Here is a 25136-nt window from a genome sequence, read left to right as displayed (position 1 = left end):
TTAATTATTTTTAAATATTTAATTATTTTATATTATTTTAAAGGTACAAATAAATACATAAACACATAATACACTAAAATATTAAATTCCTATTTTGTTTAATTATATTTTTCATTATATTATTAATTATATTATGATAAATACATCATTATTATAAAATATAATATTATTTAATATGAAAAATATTAATATTTTATGTTTAATGTGTGCCTTTTTAGAAGATTTAAAGAATGTGGATGACTTCCAGTTTGTTTAGTTGGGGAAATATCCAAAGATTTTAACCATTTCTGAAAAACATATTATGGAGGTTTCATAACAAAACAAAACATTCTTGATAGGCAATAAGTATCTATTATATTCTTTATTTGTTTCTACAGTTGAAAACATGAGGAAAACATTTCAAGAAATACTAAGGAAATGCATCTAGTCTAAACAATCTGAACACAGGAAGAGTGCTACAGTATGAGGCATTAAAAAATGACAAAAGACAAAAGGTTTAAGAGCACACTGAATAGAAATTACAAAGTCAATGTGTCTTTACTGCAATGAAAACAACTCTCTGAGAAAAATCAAATACTAACATCAGTACAGAATCCATACCAGAGGAAATCAAAACGCATGCAGCCTAAATGCAGAGATCATGCTGGATTATTAGAATATTCTTCAGTGTTTTATTACCTTGAATACCACTTCAAATCTTCTCAGAAAATATCTCAGAGAAGTACTGCCCATATATTTTTTCCTAAAGCTCTATTAATATTAATTCATATTAATACTCGTATCATATTGCACAGGCCCAAAATTGTAAATTTATTCGAGTGGATGGGTTGAGGTGGGGGGTGGGGGGGTCACAATGCATCATTTTGAAAACATTATGTAGATTGGATGGTCATATCAGAGATTCAGAGCCACCGTAAAAATTATTCTAAATTAGATATGCACCCATCCTGAATCTCATTAAGCGACAAAGCTTGTGACAGGGTACGTCAAATCTTATAATGCAAGTGTGGCCCTATTTAAAAAAATAAATAAAAATTACACATTTGCTGACATCATAATAAAAAAAAACACGAGACCACTTTTGTTTTTAAGTCTTTTTGTACCATAAAAAGGTGGTTTATTACACAATTATGGTGGAATAAAAAAAGAATTAAATTCAGTAGCACACTGCAAATGATTGAAATGCACCTGAGATCCGTGGCCATTCAAATTAAACAAAACTAATCAAATAATAATAAATGATTGGCTGTCACATTTTATGACGAGGCCGTGAAAATGCATCAGCCTAGTTAAAAAAAAAAATATTGATTTAAATCAAATGTTATACAAGAAACAAATGATCAAATTGCTACTTTCATTACATAAAATACAAATGACCATAAAGCACAACCATATTTTGTGACTTCATCACTTGCTAATTTAAACTACTTCATAATATAAGATATAAAACAGCTTGGCTGCATTTACAACCAACTTAACACACTGATTCCTGTGTAAATAAATAATTTGTGACTTGTTTGGTATGTACAGTCTTTTTTCCAACTGATTGTAACTAATTTGAGTTTTATTTGACAGAAAAGGAAATAAAATTGTTACAACTCATTTGTAACACAACAAAAAGTAAAAAAAACTTAAGCTATTTCCTAATATGGTCATCTAAGGTAAATAAACATTAATACACATAAGCACTGACTTCATCTTCAAATGGCCACTGCATCAGACTATAGTTAGTACAAATGATTGAATGCTAAATGCGTCACGCTGTGATTTTGAGCTTCTGTGACATGGGTCCCCAGTGTGCAGGGTGGTGTGGCGATGGTGCCCTCTGTTGCTAAGAGTGAGGCAGTGCAGGCATGGTTGAGGGAATGGAGGCAAGTATAAAAGAGGAGAAGGAGAGAGAGAGAGATGGAGAGGGAGGAGTTCTACTCATCGCAGCCCAGCAGCTCCATTCGCAGGGTAATTTGTTCATGCCACGCCCACGGCAGGATGCGGACGAATCGTGCATAGAAGGGGGGCTCGAACACGTTCTTTTTGTGCACGTTGTTGTCGCTGTTGCCAGGGAAAATCTGCAGGTGAAGCAGAAGGAAATAAAGATGGGGTGAGACAAGGAAGTGATAGAAGGGTAGTGGGGGAAAAGCAGATTGTACATAAGATGTGCGGCCAACGCTGTGGCCAGTTCGGAATTTCGGAAACCGTCGTACCGACTTATTTTCATCTGTGGAATGCAAAAGATGATATTTTGAGGAATGTTTCAAGTTTTTTGTCCATTTAAAAAACAAAAACATTACATTTCCTCAAAATATCTTCTTTTATGTTCCACAGAAGAAAGATAGTCATACAGGTTTGGAATGACATGAGGGTGAATAACCTGACAGAATTTCACAGTATTATTGATACAGAAAGTGAAAGTCGTGACATTTACCAAGTATGGTAACCCATACTCGGAATTGGTGCTCTGCATTTAACCCATCCAAGTGCACACACACAGCAGTGAACACACACACACCGTGAACACACACCCGGAGCAGTGGCCAGCTATATATCCAGCACCTGGGGAGCAACTAGGGGTTCAGTGTCTTGCTCAAGGGCACTTCAGCCATGGGTATTGAGGGTGGAAGAGAGCGCTGTTCATTAACACCCTCCCACCTACAACTCAGAATTCACAGATCCTAAAAATAGACCAATGCTGAGCACATAAACATAGTAGAGTTATTTTATTTTATTAGTTATATGCTATTATAGTATGTATTTATAATTTGAAATAGCTTTAATTTGAATATTTTCAGTTGGTAATTTAAGTAATTTAGTGCTTTTGACTTTTTATTAGTTTTATTCTTAAATTCATTTATTTATTCATTTTTACTTTTAGTAATTTTAGTACTTCGACTTAAACATATTTTATTTCAATTAAGGCAACATTTCCTAAATTGAATTATTTATAATCATGAATTATTTATATTTCATTTGAATTTAGCTTTATTTTAATTAACAAAAAATATTTTTAATAGTTTAGGTTAACAACACTGAAAACTGGCACTAAAACATACAAACAAACATAATATGAAACATAATATTTAATCAATAATTCAGCCATGAGATGACTTATTATAATTGTTTCATTCGATGCAATGTTTCCAGCCATTCAGATTTATATACTCATTACGGTTTACCTATATAACCAGGACATATTCAAAGAATACCATGTTTGCATGCTATGTAGGTCCTCATCTCAGCCCACCTCTTCCCCAGCACCACCTGTCTAGATCTGCTATGGGGATCTTCCTCTCTCTAGCAGCAGCATGTATTCTTTTCATTTTATGATCCGAACATTTAGCAGAAGCAAGTCTGCTAAATGCTCAGATCATAAACTTAAAGGGATAGTTCACCCAAATATGAAAATTCTGTCTTTATTTACTCATCCTCATGTCGTTCTAAACCCGTAAGACCTCTGTTTATCTGCGGAACACAAATGAAGATTTTTTTGATGGAATCTGGAAGCTCTCTGACCCTCTCATAGACACTGCACTGAACGTAAACAGCGTGTGCTATTCTGTGTCAGCTGCGCAATGCATCTTTTGCACACAAAAAGTATTCTCGTAGCTTCATAAAATCATGGTTAAACCCCTGATGTCACATGGACTGTTTTACTGATGTCCTTGACATGTTTCTGGACCTTGATCGTGTAAGGACACTTGCTGTCTATGGGAGGGTCAGAGAGCTCACGGGATGCATCAAAACTATCTTAATTTGTGTTCCGAAGAAAAACAGAGGTCTTATACGTTTGGAACGTCATGTGGGCGAGTAATTAATAACAGTATTTTCATTTTTGGATGAACTAACCCTTTAAGATCTAGTCTGCCAAAAACCAAACCTATTTACACTAATAAATTTATCCCGAGAGTTGTCTTGACTATAATTATGTTACGCAAGTTTTTCCATCTTATACTATTACTTCAAATGTTTTTTAACAAAAACTATTTTTTATAGTTTTATTTAACAGCAACACTGATCACAGCCACTAAAACAAAAACAAAACTGTCAGTTAAATCGACGAAGATTTTCAACCCATTTGTGTTCTGAGTGAAACCTTTAATGAGTAGGTCAGGATTGATTCAAAAGGAACTAGGTAATTAGGGGTCACATTTGATTTCAATTCAAGTGAGAATCAAAGCATAGTTAAGAACCAACCTTATCTGTTTTTGTCTTGTTGTCTTTGAGTATGGTCCAGTACTTGCCATCATCACTGTGAGCCACTTTAAAGGCGGACACAAACTGCACATTGCCAAAGTCTTTGGCCCCTTGCGTGATGATCCCTGTGATGCGCTTTGGTCTGAGCAGGTCCACCTAAAAGAAAGAAAAAAAAGGCATTTAGTTATAATGTTCTGTGTTATGACATATTCACTACTGGCCTCCAGATAATTGTGTAATTGTAAGAGGTTTGCTGTTTGTAAATGATAGCCCCTCAGGACAGTGCAGATTGAAAATCAGGGCGATCTGAATGCGTTCAGCCTCTGAAAGGTCATCCAATGTGTAAATGTGCTAGGATCCCAAAGCAACGATCAAGAATGAGTTCATTTCCTACGCAAACAGAAGGGAATACACTCAAACTCATCTCAGGTCATACTCCCGCTTAATAAAAAAATACTTTTGTTAAAGTTGGAGTGATTTTATATATATATATATATATATATATATATATATATATATATATATATATAATCTATATATATATATAATCTCTCTCTATATATATATATATATATATATATATATATATATATATATATACACACTATTGTTCAAAAATCTGAGATTTAGTCAAATTAAAAATGAAAAAAAAAAGAAATTTATCAAGGACATTAAACTGATCAAATCTAATTTAAATATATGCCACTTTTGTTTCACTTTTTGTAAATGTATCACGATTTCCACAAAAATATAAAGCAGCTGTTTTTAACACTGATATGAATAAATTCAGGATATTAGAATGATTTCTGAAGGATCATGTGACACTGAAAACTAGAGTAATGATGCTGAAAAATTCAACTCTGTATCAACAGAATAAACTACATTTTAAAATATAATCAAATAGAAAATAGTTATTTTAAATTGTAATAATATTCCAAACTATTATTGCCCTTGCATTGCCTCTTTAGACTACAAAAATCTTTAAAATGCAACTTCATTCAGTTAAAGACTCACTTCAGATGTAACACATGACTGTAAATCTGTCTCTTCACAGGCTTACAAGTTTGTCATCTCACCTGCAGCCACTCGGAGCGGTTATTGGTGGCTGCTGTCCAGGCGTTGATCTTGCCCTGCTTGTCCAGACGAGCGTAATGCGGGTGCCAGGTGAACGACTCGATCCCCCAGGTGCAAAAAGTGCTGGAAGCTGTCAGCTGCCTGTCATCGATCAGCCGTGACTTGATACCTAGCGGCTCGGAGCAACCTGTCGTGTTCAAATACACTGTGAAGTGAGACAACAGAAAGAGGAAGGGGACGGGACAGGAAGTGGCAGAGAGATGGATGGGAAGCGTGTCAGCACAAGCGGCACAAACCACATCAGTGCTGAGCAAGTTTCATGCAGGTGAGCTCAAGATGCTGTGTGTGACGGGGTGTGTGTGAAGCGCATGCGAGAGAGAGCCGGCGGTGTGTGAAGCGTGCTGTGATGGACGGCCTGAGAGACACAGATGGAACAGTGAATGAAACATTGACATGTGCACCATTTCAGTGATTAGAAATGAGATTTCATGAAGGGATGCATGATATAACGTACCATATCAACTGATACTGGACTTTTTTTTGTTAATTATTAGTATTATTAGTAACTTGCTAATTTCATGTTTTTACATTTAGATGCACATTTCCATGATGTAGAGCTCACTTAAGTTAGTCTTTAAAAACAGTAATCATTTAATAACAGTGATAAATGTTTAATCTCAAAGAGAATATCTATTGTTCATAACTGTACATTATAATATTGAGATGCCAATTGAGATCATAATTGCACACAGGGGTTTAGTATTATTATAATATACTAGTTATTTTTTTTACAGAATATAATATAAAAATTGGCCAATTACATCATTTATACATTAATTTTAATTGTATAATTCATTATGCAGTTTTTATTCATTTATTAAATTGTACATAGATTTAGAAAAATATTTTTATATTATAAACAAATATTTTTTTCAATAAATTGTATAATTATTCACTAATTTATTGGCCAAAACATTAAAATAATTATCAGTTTATCATATCAGCAAAAATATTCAAATGTCTATCACTACTATTACGTTTTATTAGAATAATATAATATAATATAATCATATTTTAAACAAATATTCAAGAAAAGACTTGATCTTTCTTAAAATGCGTGCACAAAACTAGAACGAAATGTACCAAGCATATACCACACAGGTTAACCAGTGCTGTTCATCATCACTATATGCAGCTCAAAACCGTGTCAAATGTCTGAGAGGTTTCTGCTCAGAATGTTTACTGGCTAGGGTCCCAGTTTGGGAAGATGTGACTTTGTTCCTTCAGCCAAACAAGCTGCGGTCCTTAACTTCACCACTAACGAAGACTAGCAGGAAATTGTGATGCTGCTTGCTCACTTTTTCTTCCATAAAACCACAGCATTATAACCATATTCTAGTGGAGTTGTTTTGTCTTTTGGCTTCCATAAATCTATTCTTAAGAATGTATAAACATGCAAAAATATCATTGGGGCTTTACCGTTGAGTTCACAGCCCACCAGCTCCAGTCTCAGTGTACAGGCTTTACGGCACACAACAGGAATGATTCGTATGTACTGAGCTATGATTGGAGGATCGAACAAATTAGTCTTTGTCCCATCGTTGTCCACATTACCAACAAAGATCTAGAGAACAGAAATGCATACAATCATTAGTTATTTAAAACTTGTAATATAATTACAGGATTTGAAACATTTGAAACACACACACACACACACACATACATATACATACACATATATATATATATATATATATATATACACAGTACAGACCAAAAGTTTGGAAACATTACTATTTTTAATGTTTTTGAAAGAAGTTTCCTTTGCTCATCAAGCCTGCATTTATTTGATCAAAAATACAGAAAAAAAGAGTAATATTGTGAAATATTATTACAACTTAAAATAATTGTTTTCTATTTGAATATACTTAAAAAAAATAATTTATTCCTGTGATGCAAAGCTGAATTTTCAGCATCATTACTCCAGCCTTCAGTGTCACATGTAACATCCAGTCTATCACATGATCATTTAGAAATCATTCTAATATTCTGATTTATTATGAGTGTTGGAAACAGTTCTGCTGTCTAATATATTTGATGAATAAAAGGTTAAAAAGAACTGCATTTATTCAAAATAAAAAAAAATTCTAATAATATATTTTCTTTACTATCACTTTTTATCAATTTAACACATCCTTGCTGAATAAAAGTATTGATTTTATTTAAAAAAAAAAAAAGAAAAAAAAATTACTGACCCCAAAATACTGACCAGTAGTGTATATTGTTATTACTAAATATTTATATTTTAAAAACATAGCTTCTTCTTTTTTTTTTTTACTTTTTTTTTATCAAAGTATTCTAAAAAAGTATCACATGTTCTGTTAAAAAGCAGCAGAACTGTTTCCAACTTTGATAATGAATCATCATATTAGAATGATTTCTAAAGGATCATGTGATAATGATCCTAAAAATTCAGCTTTGCATCACAGAAATAAATGATAATTTAAAGTATAATAAATTTAAAAACAATTATTTTAAATTGTAATAATATATCACAATATTAAATTGGTTTTTGTATTTTTGATCAAATAAATGCAGGCTTGATGAGCAGAAGAAACTTCTTTCAAAAACATTAAAAATAGTAATGTTTCCAAACTTTTGGTCTGTACTGTGTGTGTATATATATATATATATTTATAAATTCACATTAAAACCAACTTGGAAACATTTTATAATGTCTTAATTTTTTTATTTTTTGACAACTTTTCAAATTATTATATTATTATATGTATTAATATATGTGTAATAAACACATATACAGTAATCAATTATATAACAAATGTAGCAATATATGATTACTATATTACTACTATGTATCAATTGTATAGTTTTGTCCCAGACCCAAAATTATCTTAAACCATGAAAATCCAATTCTAAAAATACAAATTACTATTACTTTTAAAATGATGGTGATCCAAACAAAATGAAATATAAAAAAGTGAAAATTATTTGACCAGAAGTGCTCACAGTTAAACAAACACCCAAAAAGTTCAAACCAAAAAAATAAAATAAATAAATAAATAAACAAATAGAGAGAAAAATGAGTGACTCATCACCACATCTTTGCTCTGGCCCTCGGGTCTGTACATGGTGTAGGTTCGCCCATCCAAACTGGATGCCACCTTGAAGGCTTTGATGAACTCGGCTGCGCCCATGCGACTGGCACCCTGGGTAATGATGCCAGTGAAACGCATCTTCCTCTGCAGGTTGATCTATCATTAAATAAGTCATTAAATGAGTCATTTTTGGGTCAGCACAAATTATATTTGAACTCCAAATATGTATTTAACCAGTAAACCAAACAGACTTGTTTACCTCGATCCAGGGGTTCTTGTCATGTGTCGCAGAGGTCCAAGCATTAGCGAGTCCCTTGTTATTCAGTCGGGCTAATTCAGGCCCCCAGCGCTGCAGTCCCAGAATGCCATAGTACACAGAAGAGGCAGAAATATGAGATTCGGCGATGCCTCCTCCTTCCATTCCCAGCAGAGAGATGCATCCTGGGAACCAGAGCCAGACATTAGCAGATATTCAAGAGCTCAGGAGGCTTACTGTGCGACAGACAGATGGATAAACAGTGTGATGACCGCATTCACAGGAGAGACGTAGCCACTGTGTGCTGAATGAAGTCACCAAATAAAAAGCCAAATACGTGATGGAAATAAAGTGAAAAACAGTTTGTGGACGTGTGTACTGGCAGTGTCCTACTTACGCAGATTGCAGTGCTTTCCCACATAGGGTGAGGGACATTTACAGGTGAAATCGCCATCAAGATCTCGACAGGTGCCTCCATTCTGACAGGGCTGGCCGGCACAGTCATTCACATCTGTGGGAATCATAAGGTGTCTGTAAAACTCATCAAAACTGGTCTGGACAGGCAAAACAGTTGTCAAAAATAAAGCCATTTTCTTTGTGACCTCTAGATGGCAACAAGCAACTTCTACAATGGTCTGAGGTACACGAAGATCAAATATAAAGATACAATTCTTTGCTTCAAAAGCTAAAATGATTTTAAATACATATTTATTCTGCATAATGGTTTCTAAATGAATTTAATAATTAATAATTAATTAATAATTAATTCTAATAATTCATTTGTAACATAAAATTTATGTATCGGCCATAATAAACATATAAACACATTCTTATTGCTTAAAGTTTTTTAGTTCTAAATTCCCTCAGAGATTTCATTTACGATACACGAGTCTCTAAATAAAACTTTTCTTTTTTACATAAAATTATTCAGTTGAAATTTATTTACGTTTAATAAAAATCTCTTTATTAAAGCACAAAAACTCAAAGCATCTCTCATGAATATCACATAGTAACAAAATCAAACCAAGTGGCATTCATTTTAAATATATATATTTTTTAAATGTTCAAATTTTAAATTATAAAGTATCAAACATTATTAGTAACATTTTGTAATGCATAAATGTAATAACATATTACATGCAATGTTTTTAAACATTTTTAATGCAGGCACTAAAGTGTGTCTTATATTCAATATTACTGCATATAAAAAGTCAAACAAAATAAAAAAAAAGGAAAAAGAAAGAACAGAATTGGGGAAGAGGCAGATGAGGTGGTAATATTATATATATATATATATATATATATATATATGGTTTAATATTTGCTTTTACAACATAATCCATGCTGTCTTTTTTAGATATTGTTTTTATGGAATTAATTTGTCCAAATACGGTATTTTATTTATACTGTAAATGTTGTTTAGCTATACAGTGATGACGTACTACTCAATATGTACTACATGTGCACTGAATACATACAATCCCAGCTGTATCATTTGGTTTTGACTGCTACGTGAAGAACTGACCATGTTTTTTTTATTTATATTCAGATTTTGGAAAATTGCTGTTCCAAGAAATGTTTTCTCATCCAGTTAGAGATGTATCACTCAGTTAAATACAATAATGTTTGTCCAAATTAACGCCAGAAATACTTGTCAAAGTTTTCTACTTACAGTGGTTACGATGGCAACCCAGAATTGAGGGCACATATAAGGAACCCACATATGACACCGCACGACTGGATCTTTAACAGTTGTTCATTAAGAGGATATAGGAGGCTGAGGCAGACCTGCTGAAGTTTCTAATCCACTTATGAGCAACAGTGTCACGTCAGATCACCAACATGCTTCAAACACAAGTGTGTCAGAATTATTAAAAGGTCAACATGATGACGCACAGAAAGGGTGCATATTGGCCCTCATGTGCCTGAAGGGCATTTTATGTTGTGGGGAAAAAAATCTAATTAAACAGAGAGAAAAAAAAGACAAAGAATCTGCAAATGAACATTCCAGCAAAACTGAAGGAAATCAGTGGGATTATCTGGTGTGTGCAGATGGAGCGTGACTGGGTGTGACCGGTCACAGTAGTCCAGTGCCAACGCAGTGCCCAGTCATACTGAAACACTTCCAAACCTCCAGAGGTCAGCGAGCAGTACTTCCCCATAAGTGTTAAGAGCGGCCACTTTGTGCTGGACTGACATAAAATGACTGCTGGTGAATCGGAGCTTCAAGATGCATTTTTTGCATAATCCATGTATCCTCTATATTCATAAGAAAGATTAGCACATAGATTTTCTTTGGCCCTCTAGTGCACAACACAATGAAATCTCCACAACACAACGGAAACAACTCACAACACAACGGAAACAAGTCACAACACAATGGAAACAAGTCACAAAACAACGGAAACAAGTCACAACACAACGGAAAAAAGCCACAACACAACGGAAACGAGTCACAAAACAATGGAAACGAGTCACAAAACAACGGAAACAAGTCACAACACAACGGAAACAAGTCACAACACAACGGAAACAAGTCACAACACAACGGAAAAAAGTCACAAAACAACGGAAACAAGTCACAACACAACAGAAACAAGTCACAAAACAACGGAAAAAAGCCACAACACAACGGAAACAAGTCACAAAACAACGGAAACGAGCCACAAAACAACGGAAACGAGCCACAAAACAACGGAAACGAGCCACAAAACAACGGAAACAAGTCACAAAACAACGGAAACGAGCCGCAAAACAACGGAAAAAAGCCACAACACAACGGAAACGAGCCACAAAACAACGGAAACGAGCCACAAAACAACGGAAACAAGCCACAAAACAATGGAAACAAGCCACAACACAACGGAAACAAACCACAACATAATGCAAACAAGTCCCAAAACAACAGAAACAAGCAAACAACTGAATGGAAACAAGCCACAACATCATGGACACAAGCTGCAACACAGCAAAATTAGCACAAAACAACGAAATTAGCAAAACACAATGAAATTAACAACACAATGGTAACAAGCTGCAACACGACAAGATTAGCACAATACAATTAAACTGGTCCTGTGTTATGGTGATTTTATTGCTAGGCCATCACACTAAATAGTTCCCGGAAGTATGTCAGCGATCCAAATGCAAACTGCTAATGTTAACACTCTCAACTATAGAATGGGTTAAATGGGTCATATGATGCAATTTCAAGTTGTCCTTTCTCTTTGGAGTGTTACAAGGTGTTCGTGAAACGATAAGATCCCTAACGTTTCAAAGATTAAAGTCTCAAACCCAAAGAGATATTCTTTATAAAAGTTAAGACTCGTCCACACTCTCCTACAACACCTCGTTTAAACATGGCCCCGCGTCTAAGTCACTGTGTGGAAAGATTTGCATAACATCGCCCAAATGTTTACGCAATTAAACGCAGCGTAACTTTTATTCTTGATGTAGCATTGTTGCTGCTGCCACCACCATGTCGTGGAGACGCTGTGTGTTTCGTTATAAAAAGGCGAAACTACTTTGTTAGGCCTTCCAAAAGAGGACACAACTTGAAATCATTAGTTAAGTTGTATTTATAACACTGTTCCAGAACAGTTCAAATCCAAATACTCAGATGTGTGTTTCCCGAACCTGGGCGAGTAGCCAACAGGTTACACTGACTCACACTCTCTAAGTAGGTTTTCATATGTAAAGGATTTGCCACTGATGATTCAAACGTGTGTTTTGAGAAGTGAAGAGTAGCACTTGATGCAAATCTCATAAGTAATTTTAATCAGTAATTATGTCCCCACCTTATGCAAATATTGCCTCGTTTGTAATGGGTTTTAATGGTTTTGTCTTGTCGTGCAGGGACACAGACATGTACTTATAATGTAGGGGACTTATAATGTACTTTTAGGTAAAACTTTAGAAATTATTACAAAGTGCACTTTTTAGAAGTGGATTTATTTGTGTCATGAAAGTAGCTACACTCTCTTTAAGTCCATTTCAATGGTTTTTTATTTCATTAATATTATATTATCTGCAAGTACAGCTTAAAAAAAGAACTTGCTTTTAAGATTACACTACAAATGCACATTCAATACAATAAAGCACACTTCTTTTTCACAAGGGCCTGACATTTCAAGTTTCCTAATGTTAATGTAAGAAGCGGATCATTGCTGCCCACCGAGAAGCAATTCAACACAGTACTGCAGTCTATTATTCTGAGAACATCAATATCTAGCTACATAATGTGAAATGCAATCTTATGTCAGTTGCAACATAATAAATCAATAAAATGCAAGATAGGAGGTCTCCACTTCTACATGTGACAGTGAAACTGGGGCATCCAAGAGAAAAAAACTGAAGCAAGCTGGGAAGGAACAAAAGAAAGCATTTATGATGACATTTTATGCTTTTTCTTTTGTCTTATTATCTATTTGTGAAGATGGCTGCACCATACATGTATTTTTTCCATGTCTACTTGTTGTATAATCTATAATCTTTATTCGCTTGTCACTAAACAAGTAAAAACTAAACTAAATGCTATTTGGTTGCTTTCTGTGTTAGTCATACTGTCTCTTCCTGTCTAATCAGGCGACTCTTGACCAAAATAATTAGCAATTTGGACTTTTGCAAAATTATCTTTCTAAAGAAGTTGATCTGAACAGAGATATGTTAACACAGTCAAGGAAATTAGACAACAAAAACATTAATAAGATGATGATTTAGTCAATAAATTCGCTAAATATGCTTTTTGTCATTTTATTATTTCATTTTATTTTATTTTATTTGCCATGATCTATGGACCATATTGTTACAGTTAACTACATTTATTAATATTTAAATAGTTATCCTTAATTTTAAAAACTTCAAATAAAATAAATATAAATATTTAAACTAAAAAAGTAAATAAATAAACATGTATAAAAACCCTAATATAATATAACCAAAATAATTTAGTATATTTACTAAATTTAAACAAACTAAAATGAAAACAAAATCTAAGAATAAAAGCTAATTTAAAATATTAATAAACACCATAATAGTATATAAATACTACACTGCAATGGACCAGTCTGAGAAATGCTTTGCGTTCCAGCCAAGCCATTAAAATCCCTTGACCACAATGCAGAGAAAGATTAGTGAGAAAAAAAACAGAAAAATAACACAAATACAGCAATTAGAGGTGAGAAATTCGAGTGAGAAAACTAGCTCTTATTAACTGGAAAATAGGGAAATTACACCGTAGTGGCAGAAAGGCAGCACCAATTTAGCTAGCAAGCTTTAGATGCAGGAATCAAGCGCTTCGTTAACTCTTTGACTTGCTTGCAGACACACAAGAGAGGCACTGATTCTGCATTTAAACCTTCCAGCAAGTTTCTATTTCAATCAGCTCAGCTAATGTGACCAGTGCTCCACTGCGTAAAAGCTTTTTGACACAGATTTCACGGCCTCTTGCGGGGCTTTCAGAACCAATTTCATGCTGTCAGTGAAACATTTCTGCCAGCCGAGAGCCGAGGATGTGTGCGGACTTCATTTACTTTGCCTCCTCCACTTGCATTTTACCCCAGCAACAGGGCTAGTGTGCGACAGCGTGGGTGTGCTATGCTACAATCATATTTTAATTTGTGCTGCCACTATGTTTGACACTAAACTCCACAATCTTTGCCATCATCCGAGCTTGATTTAGACGTCTCTCTGAGGGATTAAGAAGCTTCTAAACAGTCAATTCAATGTCATTGCCGTTCTTATCTAGCCACATTCCCAGCCACACTGAAGATGAGCCCGCATGTTTAACTAAACCCAGTCTAAACATCATAACCCTTTTATCAAGCGAGGGAAAGATGGCTATGAAGCCATAATGTCCACCGTAATCAGAGAGAACGTGAGGGAGTCTCTGTGGTGAACTAAACAATCCATGCTGTCTCAAATGTATAGCATGGAAAAGCAACGTTCAATTATGGAGGGATTTCTGGCTTTTCATTGGCCAAATTCATGTCAATCAAATTATATTATATAAATATATATTTTTTTTAAGTTTGTCAAGCCTAGTCACCTGCATTTGTATAGAAAACAGCAGACATTGGACAATGTGGTTATTGTCTAACTAGGTTTTGAAAGACATAAAGTGAAATGGTTGTCCAATCACTTTAATACATGATTTAGATCATAGATGCATGACATCAATAAGCCCCGGTTTTTAAACCCTGCCTCTCGAATTATATACTGCTTCCAAAAATCGAGTTCAACACCATGTATTCTCCATGGAATACGTCCAATTATGGAATAACATTTTTGTAGATGCATGTCATGGATGCATGGAGCATTTTAGCATCATGATAATGTGATTTATCTCAACTGTGGAACTATGTGAGGGGTCACGCAGTCATGGCTTGGCTGTTTGTTTTGGTGTTTTGTGCTGAGGGCTGTAGGTCTGTTCGCCCCTCAGCCAACAGCCGACGACAGCAGAGACTAGAGCGGTTCTCTGCTGTCTTAACAGTTGCATCTGTTAAGATAGCAGAGATTTGACCATCTGTCCGCATTACATCCAGAGAGCTCCTGGAATTGACGTAGACCATGGTACTTGGTGAAATAATTAGTCATGCATTTCTGAAGAGAACAGCTGCATGTGATATGTTGAAAAAAAAATACACTTTCTGCAATACAGTATCTAATTTATCCTTGCATGGGATCTATGGCCAGACACAATTCATAAGACATATAAAAGCTAAAGAAATCTTGTATGAACATATAAAATGTGTCAAACAGCATGCAACATTGAAGTTGCTAATGCAAATTCTCTATGCTGACCAACAGAAAACTGCTTTCACTAATGTGAACACATTATCAACAGCTAAATCTGACTGAATCCAGAATACAAAACTACAATTGGCCATCTGGGTAAAAGCGACTCACTGTTCTGGCAGTGGATTCCATCGAAGCCTATTTGACACTTGCACACATATTCACTGAAGACGTCTCCTCTTCGGGAGTTGGTGATGATTTCACAGAAGCCATCGTTTTTACAAGGGTTAGGTTTGCAGGGCCCTGAGAACAAAGGTCATGCGAGAAATGATAAACCAAACATGCATACAAGTATCCTTTGCACATATGTTCACATATATCTACATAAATAACTGATAAGACTGTTACCAAAATCAGTCTCGTTGCAGATGTGTCCGGTGAATCCTTCAGCACAAATGCATTTAAAGGCATCTTTTCCATCTTCGGTCACACATGTTCCTCCGTTCAAGCATACATTTACTTCACAGCTGTCAGCTGAGAAAAGACAAAGATAGTGGATTTAATATTAAATCCATTATTGATATAACTTTCAATAAAACTCAGAGGGGCTCATTCATTAAGCATGAACAGAATCTCTTTTTTAATACACTTATATAAATTGTTACATTCAAATCCATGCAACATGAATTTACGAAGGATTACAGAGAAATTATTCTTCTCGTGTTTCATGAATAAAGCTCATTTGGGTTTAATTCAGTGCCATCAGCAGTATTTTCTGATTCTAGAATTCTGTTTCTTTTAAAAAGGGAAGTGAAAAAGACAATGGGTTCACTGTTTGGTCATGTTTTTATTAGGGTTGGACAAAGTGGACACGACCCAAACTGCTGACGAGGCCGCAGCATTACAAATGCTTCTAGAAGTTTCTCTGCAGTCCTGTGGTCTACATAAAAATTGTTTGTGAAGGTCAGGAATGTTTACGTGGGACAGCGATGGACTGAGGAAAAAAGTATGAAAATTTAGAAGAATAAAAATAACAATAATAAAAAAGAAAATGCTAATTAATGTTGAAAAAATTTAGTATTATCCTAAAGGATCAATGTAAGTAATGATAATAATAAAAATAAATAATTAAAAATAGAAGGAAAAATAAGCAATATATGGATTTGGTAATACATAAGAGGGAGCAAACAAAATTGCAGAATAAATTTTTTTTGCTACGTTAAGCTAAAGAAACTGCACCGCTTACATTTTATGGATATGCTGAAATGGAAACCAAAAACCAAAAATATCCCACTTCAGTTTGTGGAGCTGTTACTATCTTTAACTGATAATTTTAGCCTAACACATATAGGCCTTGAATTTGCAGAGTTGTAACTTTTCACAATCTGTGCTGGCTTCACACAACTGTGTAAATGACACATCCGTGAGAGACTTCCTGCGCATCGTTGTGTCCTCCCCTGGCGCCAATCCAAAATACCACAACGGAGACACTCAGCAAAGTTTATTCTAGGTGAGCGGCACTCCAAATGATAATTAGCCCGTGTTTCATGCAGCTCCACTGCAGGTTTCAACTGTGTGAACTTGTTTCGCGCCAAGACATCATTTGGCGAACAATCTCCTCTAATTGTGATAAAAGGCAATGGCCTTCACGCTCAGGGCTGAAGCTTCTGGGATAACGATAAAGCCCCGGCCTGCATAAACAGAAACCTTCTTATCCAAACGATTGCAATGTTTATCTTTGGAATGGAATGCATCCTTCTTTTCGCGCTATACCAGAAGGCTCAAAGCACAATTCCCTTTAATCTTCAAGGAAACTAATTTCAGTTTTTGGGGAAAAAAAAGAATAAAATAAAAATTCCCTTGGAACTGCTTTTGATATAACACGCCAGGAACAAAACGTTTAGCAAGTCAGATCAACCCATCCATCACAGATAAGCACAGAAAACTCCACGGGGAACAGAAACTGTATGTGGATAGCCTGAAGGATTCAAAGTCAACAAACTTTTCTTGCTGAACAGTTATGACAAAATTGACAAGAAATTGAGAACTGAAAGTAATTAATTGCAGCTTAATACCTCTTTAGAAACACAACTCACTGCTAGTCAAAATTCTGCTTTTGTTGCCATAGAAATGTAATTTTGAACAGAAAACGTTGCTGTCCATCTGCGTGCAATGTCTTTGCCTCTTTTTTGAGGTGCTGGCATGGGCATGTGTTTGTGGGCAAACTCTTGTATCCAACAGGATAAATTACCCATAAAATTCCATAATTTACCCCATCTTCATTTACCCACTTTCCAAACAATGAAAATGAAAGTTAATGAAGCTCAAATAAATGAATAAATGCATAAATAAATAAAGTAAAAAATGTTATTGGTAAATTCTCTTCTGAAATTCAATTTGCAAAACAATCATGAAAGTTATTCGTTTTATTTCAATTATTATCATTTTTAATAATAATAGCACTGTCAAACAATTAAATCGCAATAATATATATATATATATATATATATATATATATATATATATTTATATATATAAAAATGTTATTTTGGATATGATTAATCGCGATTAATCATTTGACAGCACTAAATATTTATTATAATAATAATAATAAAATTGATTGGAAAATTTAAAAGGAATTGAAAAGGAATTGAATTTAAAAACTTATTTTTATTTATTTTAAATGTATTGCATTCACTACCTTTTAAACACGAATTACATTGTTTTAAATGTGTATTTATGTGTCAAAATAAGTTTAAATATTTAGTTTTATTGTTATATTTAACTACGTTAAAAAAATGAATTTTAACCATTTTTATGTCTTTTTAAATTGACAGTTTAAAAAGTAATTTATCAATTGATGTTTTTATGTTTAAATTATTTCATTTAGCATTTATTTATTGTTTTAATAGCACTAGTAGTAGTTCTCTAGCCATCATTCACTTTCATTTTATAGAAATGAGTGCCATAATTATCAGAAGATAATTTTTGTTTTCTTAGATAATTTAATTTTCTTTTGGGAAGAAAAAATAGGCCTACAGATTTTGAATCACATGAGTTGGAGTAATGTTTTGGGTAAACCATTGGTATAACTATACTTGAGTGTGTTAAAAATGTAAAAGATTGGATGACAAATAATTTTCTCCAATTAAATTCGGATAAGACAGAGATATTAATTATTGGACCAAAAAACACCACACAGAATCTTGTAGATTACAATCTGCAACTAGACGGATGTACTGTTACTTCCTCTACAGTCAGAAATCTGGGTGTTATATTGGACAGCAATTTGTCTTTTGAAAATCATATTTCCAATGTTACAAAAACCGCATTCTTCCATCTTAGAAACATTGCCAAGCTACGAAACATGTTATCTGTTTCTGATGTAGAAAAGCTAGTTCATGCTTTCATGACCTCTAGACTGGACTATTGTAATGGACTTCTAGGTGGTTGTCCTGCTTCGTCAATAAACAAGCTACAGGTAGTCCAAAATGCAGCAGCTAGAGTCCTTACCAGGTCAAGAAAATATGATCATATTACCCCAATTTTACAGTCTCTGCACTGGCTACCTATTAAGTTCCGTATCTGTTACAAATTATCATTACTTACCTATAAGGCCCTAAATGGTTTAGCTCCTGCGTACCTAACTAGCCTTCTACCACGCTACAACCCATCACGCACCCTAAGGTCACAAAACGCTGGACTTTTGGTAGTTCCTAGGATAGCAAAGTCCACTAAAGGAGGTAGAGCTTTTTCACATTTGGCTCCCAAACTCTGGAATAGCCTTCCTGATAATGTTCGGGGTTCAGACACACTCTCTCTGTTTAAATCTAGATTAAAAACGCATCTCTTTCGCCAAGCATTCGAATAATGTATCTCTTAAATTGTGAGTGTAGTTGCATCTGCATTTTTATTCTTTAGCTTGGGTTAAACTAATTTTACTTTGTTGGATCAGCAGCTATGCTAATGATGTCTCTATTTTGTTTCTATGTTTTGCCACGGGATTTACATCCCGTGGTAACTAGGATTTACACAAGCTCCAGTCTGGATCCAGAACACCTGAGAAGAGATGATGCTGACCCTCAGAGGACCCCAGATGATGCTAACCTTGAATCAACAAACAGAACTAACAATTATTGCTACATGTGTGACTGCATCCTATAATTACTATTAATTAATAATATTGATAGTTCATCATCTAGCTGACTACGTCTTGTATTATTATTATTATTTTTATTTTTCTAAAATCCTGTCAAACGTGCACAAACTACTAGCTACTACTAAATATTGTAGAAACATAATTTTCTGTAAAGTTGCTTTGTAATGATTTGTATTGTTAAAAGCGCTATACAAATAAACTTGAATTGAATTGAATTGAACTTGAGATTATATTTATGAAAACTAAACCGGGTGGATAATATTTCATGTCAAGGATTCCACTTCATGATGTATTACCTAACATTTACTAGCTATTCTTAACCTAGTTTAACTGTTCTCAATGTTAGCCTAATACGTTCTGGATGGCCATTAGACAGAACTGAACACATCAGCTAAATGCACAGTTGTTTGATGAAGTGAAACATTTGATCAGCGTCTCATCAGCTGAGCTGGCCTTTTGATCAGCAAAAGCTCTGAAATGGGAGTGAGAGCAGATTATTCCCACAGGCTTTCGGATAGATGGCTTTACACACTATAGTATATCACATGGTCTTTCTCGGAGTTAAACGTGTAGAGGCAGGCAACTGTGGGAGTGTTCACTGCTCTCTCACAAATGAGGCACGCAAACAGGGACAAAGAAAGCAGAAATGAAGTTTGGGCAGACAACTGTGACCCTGAAAAAACAAGCGGGCATGAGTAATAACCAACGTGCAACTGACCCAATCCCAGTATGGTCAAAACAATCTTACTGTGACTGCACTGATATTAAAAATGTGCAGCCTTAAAGCGATACACCTAAAAATAAGAATTTTGGAATAACAGTTGAACCAATTGCAATTTGGTGATACTAGTGGCACAAAAATGACAAACTTCAGCTTTAAATTTGAAAGTAAACAGTCCAATAACAAACACATTTGATGTGCTACTATTATGGTTTGCCAGAAAAATACTACATTTTTTAACTTAAAAAACCAAAATGAACAGTTTGAAGCTGAAAATAACAGAACAGCTCAAAACCATAAAACCACTCGCTCCTTCATTTCATATATCTGGAACGTCACTTGAGTCCTTTCAGAAAGAAGCATGACCTGATCTGCAATCGTATGAGTACAATAATTATATAATAACTAATAACGCTTAAAAAGTAGGGAAGGGCTTTAGAAATGAGTCATCAGCATGAGGAGTCATTCAGCTAAAATCTGCTGAGCGGATCACGCACACTTGGCCAACAAAAGAACCCTTGACTGTCGTATTAAGAACAGGTGCAAAACAAAAACAACAGACTGGAGGACAACCAAAACACTGCACATGTTCATGTGAGAGCACGCAAATGCAACAACACACCTACACACTGAATCCTAGTTTGATTCTAGGGGATTCAAGAAAAGAAAGAGATGCAGTGCACTCAGTGTTTATAGGCTAAAGACGTTTATAGGACTGATAATGGTAATTTAGTGACATTGTTAGGACTTAAAATGGTCATATATGGGTATTCAAAATTTCCTTGATTTTTTGAAGACAGTTTATAAAATAATAGTGTAACATTCACAACTCAAAAACATCCTTCTCATAAAAAAATGCATTTATAGAAGATATGCTGCCAATATTTATTTTCATATTATTGCTGATAACCTATGTACGGACAATGTAAAATTTCTATATTTTGTCTAAACAGAAAATTTAGAAATGGTTTAAAATGCTACAAGTGTTTTACAAAGAAAATCACAACCTTAAAACTTACAGGATGAAAAAAGTTTTATGAAATAGATTTTGAGATTTGCACATTAAGTGTTATTACATCATTATTGGCAATAGTTTTAAAGATTATTTGAGGGTTAGATGATGGCACGGATAATCGAAATGTTAAAAAAAGAGAAAATTTATATTCATAATATAATAAGTCAATCAAACATAAAGACTGCACCTACAAGTCACAGCAGCAAGGAGCTCATTTTGACTAGTAGTGCTGTCAAACAATTAATCGCGATTAATCGCATCCAAAATAAAAGTTTTTGTTTACAAAATATATGTATGTGTGTACTGTTTGTTTATTAAATAATTATATATATATATATATATATAAATACACACACATTCAGTATATATTTTGAAAATATTTACATGTATATACAAACAACATTTTCTTAAATATACACACATGCATGCATTTGTATTTATAAATACATAATAAATATGCACAATACACACTCATACTCAAATATTATGTAAACAAAAACTTTTAATTTGGATGCGATTAATCGTTTGATAGCACTAATTATAAGTGGGCTTGAAATGAACAATTTAAGAAAAGAATTAGGCAAAAAAAACTAAACCTTTTTTTAGACTTAACACCGATAAAATATGTATCCAACATCCAAGTAATGTAACAGAACCTTTTAAGTTGTTAAAAATAGGTGATGTGTGTCTAGGTGCTGATTTGTGTTACAACCCCTGTATATATTTAGACTCCTAAAGTCTTAGCTCAAGACTACCATGAAATTACTTTAAGGCTTATTGCTTCACACTTTATGCTAAAGGTGTCCTGGAATTGTTTCTCCACATTACTACTGGTGTGAATATGCATGTGTGTAGGTGTGTGTTAATGCACAGTGTGTTTTCTCAGCTATGCGGTCATTCGCACATCATTTAAGATGCCTTCATACGGCCCTTGAGAACTCGGTGTTCCAAACCTCACATTCCTACGTCACTGAAACCCATGTTAAATCTCCCAGAACAGCTCAATACACTGAGCCGCTTGGCTTGCACCTCTTAACGACAAACAAATGATCCATAAAGATATGGTCTGCACATAAGAAACATACTGTTCTTTGACCAATAAACTGCTTTTTTAAAGTAAACTGTCAGTGAGCTTGCATCTTCAGGTGAGATTTCTGTAAACTAAAGGGATTTCTCTAGAACACCAAAGCCATCTGTTCTTAAAAATAACCCACAAAGACTAAAAATACACTCTGATGTACAGAGAAAACAGCCATTCTCTAAGGCAATGCAAATATGCTTATAATTAATCTTACTTGGAAATTCAATAATGCACAGCATACATTTTGGCATTCACACAGATTCAAAATTGACATAAATCCACTGCAGCGTATTTGTTCAAAAACTGGTAAAGAAGGTTTTCTGACAAGTGTTGGGTTATGCGATTTTAAAAATTAAATACAGCAGATTGGAAAATGGAGCATGAGACCAAGATGGAGCGAAATGAGAAATGCCATGTTTCTCTGCCTGTGAATGAAACATTGATTAGGGCTTATTGAAAATTAATCACAGGAGAAACAGTCTCATTGGACCACTATTAGGAGTGGAGTCGGGACAAATGAGCCCATCCCCGGAGGGGAAGACCCTGCTGCCAGATGGCATGGGCCACGTAACAGCTTTTGAACGGCTCTCAAACACATTCTTGCAGAAGCGAGCGAGTGAAAAGCGGGAAGCTGTGAAGTCGCTATAATTAGTGTACTCTCCATCAGCTGATCTAAGAGGCCTGGGTTGTGTTGATAAAAGTCTGCATTTGCTGAATTTAAGCAGTTTTTGCTAGATTTTGATGGATGAGTGCTGAGCTTAGATCAGCTTGAGGGTACAGCTTCTATCCAAAGCTGTTTACCTTCTCAATCCGATAAGTGAGACAAACAATTCTCAACTTTTAAAGGGAGAGTTCACTCAAAAATGAAATCATCCTCAAGCTGTTCCAGACCTGTATGATTTTTTTTTTCTTTCAAGGCCATAATATAGACTTGTGTGAGGAACAGACTGATATCAAAATCATTATTCATCGAAAATTTTCTTTGTCGATCTCATTCGGATTCCATGCCTTGTGAACTGCTACTAGATCCCTTAGTACTAATGATGGGTGGCACCAAGTTTGACAAGATTATTCTTACTTTGTTGAAGCTATTTTGTTATAGAAGAGTTGGAATATATTATGGTGCTCTTTGTCCTGCATGGTCACCATTCACTCAGCTGCTAAACATCTGCTTTTAAGCTCCATAGAAGAAAAATTAAATAAATCACACAGGTGTTAGATAGCCATGAAGATAAGTGAATGATGTGCAAAATTCACTTTTCTAATCTATTTGTTTAACATCACAGAGCGCCAATTTCATGTGAATGAACAAGATCAAGGAGGCGACAACTGGACCATTTGAAAACTTCAGAGAAAATCCTTTATCATGGAAAAGACGATGAATTTTCCAAAAGTTTGCACAAACCTGTCCTGCTGCACTGGTCGTTCGTGGCAGGAAGTGCCCTGGCCTCATTGGGCTCCGCTGTATATTAAAAAGTGGCCACATTCATTGGAAGTGACTCAGTGATTTGGTCACTTGAGCCACACCTACAGACTGGAGCCAGATCATGGCCTGAGGCTCAACAGCAGATGGGGAAGTGTGTTCTTAAACAAGTAACAACATCCGTGGAGGCTAAAATGAGTAATTCGGCCAATTGAATAATGAATACTGAAATCCAGACATTAAAAACAGCACTTGGAAGTACAACAAATGTAATATCGCTCTTTGTTTGTTCAGGGTATATGGAGGAAATTCATTTATATATGCGGTCAAAAAAATCTTAACAAACATGAGTAGCAAAGGCATGAAATTGGTGCTCAAATGGTCTTCCACATCTGACCATGCAGCTATAAAATCTGTCCAAGCCTGTAGGTCACTGGTAATGGATTGAAATCAGGACATGATGTTTTGTATAGACAACAAAAGGATAAAGTAGAGAGCCCAAGGAGTTAAAAATGCAAGTACAGACAAAAATAATATACATTTTCATCTAAAAGAGACATCAACTAGATAATTTCAGATTTTTTTTTATTCAGACATTTAAACATTTAACAAATGATTAGGCTACATAAATCAACATAAAGTCTGAAAAAGTCTAAACATCATTCATTCATTACTAAATTTAGCAAAGTAAAAACACAAGCTATATTACACATAGAAAAAAGTATTAAGAAAAGAAGCTGTTTGCTGTCTTGACATTTACAACGTATAGCATCAAAATAATAAGGACAGTAGACTTTGACTTGCTTTGTTTATTACTGTAATTTGCCATGCTGTTTCTATAGCGCTCAACGCACAGACGAAAACAAAAACACTTACCGCTCGCAGTGGAGACTGAAACAGCAAGAAGACAAGCCGCAAAAAGTGGGAAACTAACAAACAAGCTTGAGAAAGTTCTCATGTTGGCGAACTGTAGTTACTCGGTGAACTTCTCGTCGGTCTCAGGAGTCGCTCGGTGTGAATCCGCTCGCCGTTATGACTACAGGCAAGATTAGAGGCGAATGAGGGACAGTATGTGCGCTCCCACGTGTATCTCTGCTCTCAACCAATTACATCCTGTTTTTAAAATATGGACCCGCCCCCAGGGTAGTCATTAGTGCGAATAACAGTGCACTGCTTGATTGACTTGATACAGTAAACAAAACAGCTCGGTTTACAGAAGGAGAAAACATTTGGTGGTTTCAGGCATTTGCTATGTTTGGCAAAAATTGAAAATATTTAATTATGTCGTTTCAAACCTGCATAACTTTCTTTATACCGTGAAATACAAAAACCTACGAACCAACAGAGAACTTTTCCAAAACCTTATTT

General features: G+C 34.7%; 1 protein-coding gene across 2 annotated transcripts; it reads right to left on the bottom strand.

The window, feature by feature from the left end:
- Positions 1-346: 346 nt before the first annotated feature.
- Positions 347-24851, bottom strand: mfge8b (milk fat globule EGF and factor V/VIII domain containing b). 2 transcript variants are annotated; one of them, XM_059536782.1, is made up of 10 exons: positions 24645-24851; positions 15778-15903; positions 15541-15672; positions 9032-9145; positions 8638-8819; positions 8379-8534; positions 6742-6886; positions 5265-5467; positions 4189-4344; positions 347-2066 (listed from the first exon to the last, which is right to left on the bottom strand). In XM_059536782.1, exons 1-10 carry the CDS (start codon positions 24724-24726, stop codon positions 1923-1925), a joined length of 1440 nt encoding a protein of 479 aa, XP_059392765.1. In that variant the 5' UTR covers positions 24727-24851; the 3' UTR covers positions 347-1922. The 2 variants fall into 2 exon arrangements, with proteins under 2 accessions (XP_059392765.1, XP_059392766.1); XM_059536783.1 differs by having other exon boundaries at positions 5265-5449; positions 24645-24850.
- Between the last annotated feature and the right edge of the window lie 285 nt (positions 24852-25136).

Source organism: Carassius carassius, chromosome 43, assembly GCF_963082965.1.
Source record: "Carassius carassius chromosome 43, fCarCar2.1, whole genome shotgun sequence".
Classification (NCBI taxonomy): domain Eukaryota; kingdom Metazoa; phylum Chordata; class Actinopteri; order Cypriniformes; family Cyprinidae; genus Carassius; species Carassius carassius.
The sequence above is the reverse complement of the archived record's forward strand: the minus strand, read 5'-3'. Positions and strand labels throughout refer to the sequence as shown.

Excerpts from the sequence above, each read along its gene's own strand:
- mfge8b (XM_059536782.1), bottom strand. The coding sequence starts at position 24,726 with ATGAGAACTTTCTCAAGCTTGTTTGTTAGTTTCCCACTTTTTGCGGCT. Across the intron at positions 15,904-24,644 it reads TTCAGTCTCCACTGCGAGCG|CTGACAGCTGTGAAGTAAAT; the intron begins GTAAGTGTTTTT and ends GTCTTTTCTCAG. Across the intron at positions 15,673-15,777 it reads CTGCAACGAGACTGATTTTG|GGCCCTGCAAACCTAACCCT; the intron begins GTAACAGTCTTA and ends CTTTGTTCTCAG.